The sequence below is a fragment of the Anser cygnoides genome, chromosome 22, assembly GCF_040182565.1.
Source record: "Anser cygnoides isolate HZ-2024a breed goose chromosome 22, Taihu_goose_T2T_genome, whole genome shotgun sequence".
NCBI classification, from domain to species: Eukaryota; Metazoa; Chordata; class Aves; order Anseriformes; family Anatidae; genus Anser; species Anser cygnoides.
In genome coordinates this window covers 7346323-7353449 of record NC_089894.1, presented here as the reverse complement: position 1 = coordinate 7353449, position 7127 = coordinate 7346323, and the positions used below count along the sequence as shown (strand labels likewise).

General features: G+C 49.2%; 1 protein-coding gene across 1 annotated transcript; it reads right to left on the bottom strand.

Annotated features, from left to right (window-relative positions):
- Positions 1–5247, bottom strand: LOC106048008 (keratin, type I cytoskeletal 13-like). Its single transcript, XM_013199779.3, has 8 exons — positions 4584–5247; positions 3558–3640; positions 2844–3000; positions 2442–2603; positions 1944–2069; positions 1597–1823; positions 1129–1274; positions 1–353 (listed from the first exon to the last, which is right to left on the bottom strand). Exons 1-8 carry the CDS (start codon positions 5166–5168, stop codon positions 328–330), a joined length of 1512 nt encoding a protein of 503 aa, XP_013055233.1. The 5' UTR covers positions 5169–5247; the 3' UTR covers positions 1–327.
- Between the last annotated feature and the right edge of the window lie 1880 nt (positions 5248–7127).

The window sequence follows — 7127 nt, the reverse complement described above, 5'->3', positions numbered from 1 at the left end:
TTTGTTGATTGCATCAGGCAGAAGCAAAGTTTTATTAGAGAAGGTTTTTCACCAGCAGGTACATGAGTGATCATAGTACTGGTTAACCCCAGTAGTAGTCATGGTGGCTGGGCACACGCAGCAATACAGACTGGAAAAAGCAAATAGCAAAATAAAGCAGAATGTGGCCCAGCGCTCTGCTCATCCCTCTGACACATTGCTTAGCACCGCTGAGTAATACAGAAGAGCACGTTCCTTGCTCTTTGCAGAGGCATACAGTAAATATTCTCTCTCTTTATCCATGGCTCTGCTGCAGGGATCTCTTGTTGTACACTCTCATTTCTCTGCTTAATCACAAATCCTTCTGCAAGGCACTGGAGAGATCAAAGAAAACATTACTTTGTTTAAAGCAAGAACAGATTCTTTCCCGCGCTGTCATGCCACACACATACGCAGCACGATCATCTCACAAGCCAGCTCAGCTGGAATTTCAGATAAATACCGGCCCTTCCCAGAAAGGCCTGGTTGCTGCCTGCTTGTCAGGGACAGATGTGCTCCGAGGCTGCCCTTTTACACAGGGGTGCCAAAGGTGGGAGCTGCAGACCCTGCACCCGCAGCCACCGGGATGAGGGAGCGGCACCAGGGTCCCCACCAGCTCCGTGCCCCTGCTCACACCCATTCTGGTGGGCCAGCTGCCACCACGGTCATGTATTTTGCTTTCAGTTTGGCTGGAAGTTTCCCCCTGAAACAGTACTAGTAATTTTCTACCCAAATCCCCATCGTTCCTGCTTCTTTTTCAGTTTTCAGGGCGCTCCTTTCTCCTGCTCTCCCTTTGCCCTAGATTTCATGCTGGTCCTTCCTCTGTGTTCTCTGCCTGTCTGCGGCTTGCCTTCGCTGGCTCTCTCCTCCTGTCTCTCCCTCTTCTTCCTCCTCACTTTTTGCAGTTCTTGTGCTTCCTAGCAGACTGACAGCTACTGCCTGATTCCTGAAAGCGCTCTCTGTAGCCACTCCTCTGCCTTTCCCAGTAGCCTCACAATAAAACAATAAATACCCCCTGTAAACTGCATTGGAAAGGCCTTTGTTGCTGCCTGTCCGTGTTGCGCTAGGAAGGAGAGGACTGTGGAAGTCTTGCCGTGTTGCAGTGCTTACCTTGTATCTCCGCAGCTGCACAAGATGGCATCTGGGAAGACGAAGTGTAAGTGTGGCTTGTTCTAATGATACCTCCTCCTCCTATTCCACCTGTTCTTGCAACTCCTCCTCCTAGCCCTGACGATTGACTGATTCCTCCTTGCTGACTGTGGGGACAAGAAAGTGACCTTTAGTGAAGGATTTGTCAGATAAATCAGAAGTACGGTTTGTTCGTTGACCCTTCTGCTCTCAATCTGTTTTCCTCTTGGGCATAAAATGGGCAGGAAGCTGCAGGGAGCTCTCTTCTCCTGGCAATGCCTGGCACAGGGTAGGGAAGCAGATCATCCCCGCTGTCTTCCAATCAGCCCAAATAAGTGAGGAAGGGAAAGGAGCTGGAAGAAAGCCCCCACCTGTAGCTCACTTTGAGGTTGTTTTAAAATACCCAGGACATGGCTATCGTGTCTCTTGGTGTGTCTCGAGGATACTCACATGAGGTCCTGCTGGCCGCCCTCCAGCAGGCAGCGGTACGTATGGATCTCCTGCTCCAGGCGGCACTTGACGTCCAGCAGGATCTTGTACTCTTGGTTCTGGCACTCCATTTCCGCGCGCAGGTCGGCCAGCTGCTGCTCCACGCACGTGATCTGGCTCTGGAGCTCAGCAAGGTGGTTGTTGTAGCGACACTCTGTCTCAGCCAGGGATGCTTCCAGGTTGTCCCTCTGAAGAAAGACGTGTGGCGTGTTAGAAATACAGCATGGGAAGCACTGCATTGAACTACAGATCCTTCCACCAAAGCAGAACCGTGCAGCAGCTGAGCTGCGCAGCGGCGCACCACCCACCTGGCTGAGCTGAGCCTGCAGATCGATTTCCAGGGCTTGCAATTGGCGTCTCAGTTCGGTGACCTGGTTGTTGCACGTCTCGACCTCCTGACCGCTTGTAATAACCTCCCGATTCACCTCCTCAATCTGCAAAGCACCAAGCGAGTGTAAAGACATTAAGGGAATGTTCCAGTGTAAGTCAGGCTGAGGATTAAGGAAAGAGCAGAGGAGCTAGTGAAAAGCACGGAATGGGAAGAGTTTGGGTGAAGTCTCTCATCCTAATGAGGTAAGCCCTGCATGTAATTCCTCTTCTAATAGTGCCACTGTCCAGTCCTTCCCACTCCTCATCTGCTTCGTGAAGAGCTCCTGCCTCGAGTCTTAATGACATGTGGCAGAGAGGCAGTGTCCCCAGTGGCACTTGGTCAGCTGAAATCAGTGCCAAATACTGTTGTTTTTGCTTAAGTTAAATAAGTGTGGAAGCATTGCCTGGAAAAGTCAAAGCTGAATAAATTTGCTCACCTTACACTCATACCAGTCCTCAACTTCTTTGCGATTGCGTTCGATCAGTGTTTCATATTGGCACCTCATCTCCTCCAGGATCTTTCTGAGGTCTGGGCCAGGGCAGGCATTGACCTCCACGCTCACATCTCCAGTCGATTGTTTCCTCAGACAGTTCATTTCCTGCAGAAAATCAGATCATTTTTTTAAAAAAACAAGGAAAACAACTGCGAGAGCCTAGTTCCCCTGTAGGGAAGAGCAGAGCCCCTGGCACAGCCCCTCTCTGGTGGGCGTTCTCAGCTCCTGGGTGGCACGCGCCGTCTGCATCCATCACTTGCAGCAGAGGAGAAGAAACCCATCCACAGCCAGCGGTGGATGCAATTAGCAAGTAACGCTTTTTGCTGGAGAGGAGCAGGAGCCTACCTCCTCGTGGTTCTTCTTCAGGCAGCAGAGCTCCTCCCGCAGCGACTCCAGCTGTGCCTCCAGGTCAGACCTGCAGAGAGTGAGCTGATCCAGGACTTGGCGTAAGCCGTTAATGTCAGCCTCCACGCTCTGGCGAAGGGCCAGCTCCGTCTCGTACCTGAGAGAGAGAAAGGAAGCAAGACAGAGTAGTCAGAGCCTGACCCCACCATCCGCTCTTTTTTTTGACGTGCCCGTCCACCTTTCTTGCAGTGGTTTCCTAGCTAGCCTCCCAGGACACTAGGGAAAGCAATCTGGGCTTGCTCTGTCAAAGCCTGCCCTCAATCCACTTTCTCTGGAGCTTTCTCACCGGGGCGGAGGTGTCACTCACCGCGTTTCCGTGCTCCGACAAGAAAAAAAAACAAAAGCTTCCCTTCTGCAAGGCACCGTGTGCCAGGATGGCAGCTCAGGTGAACCCGCGCCCATCCCTGTCTGCGAATCCCTGCAGCTGCTTTCTACAAACCTCTGATCTCCGCACAAAACCCTGCTGTTGCCCCAACCTGGAAGTGCCACCAGTGAAGGCAGCTCCAGAGGCACTGGATGAGAGTTTTCCTCGTAGCCTCCAGCCTGTCCTGAGCACGGGGTCACGGGGGACCTGGCCAAGAGCTCCTCGCCGCGAGGCTTTAGGTGGGGGCGCGGGGCCAGAGGCAGGGGTGCTGGGTGCTGGGGGGTACTCACTTCACTCGGAAGTCATCGGCTGTCATCCTGCTGTTATCGATGTTCAGAATGATCTTGTTGTTGTCTATGGTTGCGCAGACAATCTGGAAAAGAGCAGGGTTTTTTACTCAGTCCTGAAATCTCTTCCCTGTATCCTCAGGCTCAGGTGTGCCCAGAGCAGACCCCGAGCTCTCCCTTCTCTGATGCTGGCTGCCAGGCGTGGGGCAGCTGAGCTTGGCAGTCACAGGGGTGAGGGAAGTACCGTGGAGGCATTAAAATTATAAAACACAGTTCAGATGCAGACAGCTAGGGAACTATAATTGGTGCTGTCCAGAGCCTGCCACGATCCACCCAACCTTTTAAGTCTAAATCTCACTTTCATGGATAAGAGATACAAAAGCTTTGTTCTGAGACATAATTATAAGTCTGTCTCATTCTGTCTGTTTCCTGGATTCTTTTCGCTTTATTCTTCGTTGTGCATTGACATCCTAGAATTTTTGCCAAATACACTTTGCAGGAAAATGTTTTTAATTTTAAATTGCACACTCAAAATGCATTCAGGCAATGCTCTCCTTGTTCTTGTTATTAATTACACGTCCAATACATCCCAGTTCTGTGTGAAAGAGTAAAATTTTTAAAAAAAGAAATAATTTTAAACTGGAAATCTGCAAGACTGGTGACAGCATAACGTAAATTCACGTTACTCATTATTTATTTGTTGTTTAGTTGTTTTCTTGGCATACATCTATTTAAACATCTTGGCACAGATCTAGTTCAGAAAGACTACTGAGCCAAGCAAGTTGTATTCTGTGAACCTAACACTTTCCCTTTCAAATATATCTGATGAATAAAAGCAATGGAAACAGTCCAAGCACTCAAGACTTTTACATTTCAGCTCTAGGGCTTTCTACGGGCAGTTGTCTTAATGTCTGTTTACAAAAAGCGTTGTACAACAAGGAAATGTTACTCTCGATAACTGCAGTAAGTTGTGAATCAACGGCGTGAGAGAAGCTTCCGAGGGAGAAAGCAGCTGAGAAATGATGTTACCTGGTTTTGAAGATCTTCTATCTCTTTATAATAGCAGCTGTAGTCCCGTGGCTCACAAAAAGGGCCCTGCTTGGCGTACCACTCCCTGATTCTGCACTCCAGGTCAGCATTTTCTTGTTCCAGGCACCTCACCTTGTCCAGGTAAGAAGCCAGGCGGTCGTTAAGGTTCTGCATGGTGACCTTTTCGTCACCAGAAAGAAGAATGCCATCACCAGCAAAGCCACCTCCAACTACCCCTCCACCAAGACCGATACCAATGCCACCTCCAATGCCACCGCCGAAGCGGGCACTGCCACCGCTGAATCCAATGCCCGGACATCCTCCGAGGACGGCGGCTCCTAAGCCACCTCCATAGTTTCCACCAACCAAGCTGCCAGTGCTCAGTCCTCCTCCGTAACTCACACCACCACAGTAGCTTCTACCAGAAAACCCTCGGCTACCACCTATCCCACAAGTCGTGTATCTTCCAGAAGAGACTGAGGAGATCCGTGCTCCTCCACCACCACCACCGCCACCAATAACACAGCTGCCACCGCTGGTCCTGCCCCTGAGCGAGCCAGTTGTCTGCTTAATACTACAACTCATTTTGAGGACAGCTGCAGATCCAACCCAAAGCCCAAAGCAAGATGCACAGCTTGATATTGAATCAGACTGCAGGTTGTTTGTTGCCGCAGATCTCTATTTATACCTTCAAAACGGGGTGCCACCTATAGGGTGTTTCTTCTTCCCACGGGGCTGGCTAGTCTTGCTGTTTATGCCAGGAATAAATAGCCCATAGGCAGTTTCCCTCTAGAAATCCCAGTTCACAAGGAAGATACTTTACATGTCAGCAGCTTATTCCAAAAAGTAAAATAATGTTTTATGAGTCATCAGCTTTTTGTATGATGCAAACTTTACAAGAAGTCAAGAAAAAAAGTTGCCCTAGATTATGTACAAAGAAGAAACATTGGTATTTATAACATCAAAGTCCCTTTTATCTTTTATTAATTTGTATTTATTTTATTCTTAGTCCAATAAACATTTTTGTATCACATGCTATGGTGCAGTGTGTGGAATAAAAATGGGAAGTTAATATAAATTCACACTTCTGAAAAGCATGAATAATAGCGACTGTAGTAGTGAAAAGGCGGGGGATATCATGATGTAGGTGTCTGCCACCTGGCACAATTAAAGACAGTAGGTCTAATACATGCTTTGCTGTGAGATTTCTTAAGTCACTCGGGTATTGTCCCTATGGGTTTAGTTCCCCATTCGTAGCTCACATTTCTCTGGTCGTGCAAGCACAAAAAGGCAACTTGCCGTCATGGACTGCGAAGAGCAAGCCAGCTAAATGTGGGACATTCCTGTTTGTCCCAGACTCAGTGTAAGCTGGCACAAATGAAGTACCTCTCTGAAGTTATTTTTCAGTTAAAGTAATTGTTCTCCATGCTGCCTCAATTTGTGGTGATCACAGATAAAGGAAGAGATGAAGGAAAGGGAATATCCATGGGCGCTTTAGCAGGTTCCCTGGCTGGACTGTGATGCGATCCAGCAGGTCATTGCCATAACTAATAACCAAGATTTTATCGAGCACAAAATAAAAAGGAGAAAAGTTTTCCACATGTATTAACTGCGTTTGTCGGAGCAGTACCAGGTAATGGCACAGCCTGGCCGTTGCTCATGGCAGAGCAATCTCCCAAACCAGGCAAGCGATAGCCAGAGGAGCGTTCGGAGAACTGGCTCAGCCAGTGCAAGTGTCTTTCTGCGGCAGACTGCCATAATGAGAGGATATTCTGCTCTCCAGGGGACACGGGCTTCTGTTCCCTACAGCGTGGAATTCCCCGGCCGCTCTTACTCACAAGGAGCCTTTGACTCGAGGATATCCATCTACCCGGTTACAGGAGCGGTTGTGATCGGTCCCCTTTGGAGGTGAGCGTGACACCTGCCAGAGCAGCCGTCACCAGCGGGGAGAAGGGCAGAGAAAGCCCTGCTCGGGTGCTCAGCCGCTGCTTGGGTGCTCAGCCGCAGCTCCTTTGCTGGTGGCAGGGTGTGCCGTGCCTGCGGGTCGGAGAGGGTCCCCGAGCACACAGGGATGCGACCACCTTTTCACGAGCACGTTAGGACTCTCTACTCTCCAGTGAGCTAATTTACTTCTTTATTTAGATCAAAAACGATAAAAAGACGCCTACCCAAGGCTGGCAGCATCCTGGAATATTCATTATTCATATGGTACAGTGAAATAACTTGCTCAAGGACAGAGCTGGAGTCTCCCAGAGCTCACATTTCTAAGACTGCAGTGCCTGAAATACAAGTCCAGCTTCCCCTGGAAACACATCCCCCGTGCTCCCCACACAGCCTAGACTTACCATAGTGAAAATATGAGCAAAAAAGGAGGATAGGGAGTAAATCTGGCTTTCATCAGTCATTTTGAGGAATATAATTGAAGACAGGGTGTGGCTGTGAGAGCCTACAAAAATTAATATAATGTCTGGATTGCTTGGAGCTTAGCTTCTGCTGTGTAGGTTTTCAGAAGTTGCCTAACAGCAGTCTGCAAAGAGCAGTGCT

What these genes read in the sequence shown, in the direction of transcription:
- LOC106048008 (XM_013199779.3), bottom strand. Translation starts at nt 5,168, where the DNA reads ATGAGTTGTAGTATTAAGCAGACAACTGGCTCGCTCAGGGGCAGGACC. An exon ending in GCCGATGACTTCCGAGTGAA is followed by an intron (nt 3,001 to 3,557) that starts GTGAGTACCCCC and finishes TCTCTCTCTCAG; the next exon opens with GTACGAGACGGAGCTGGCCC. An exon ending in TGCAGGCTCAGCTCAGCCAG is followed by an intron (nt 1,824 to 1,943) that starts GTGGGTGGTGCG and finishes GTCTTTCTTCAG; the next exon opens with AGGGACAACCTGGAAGCATC.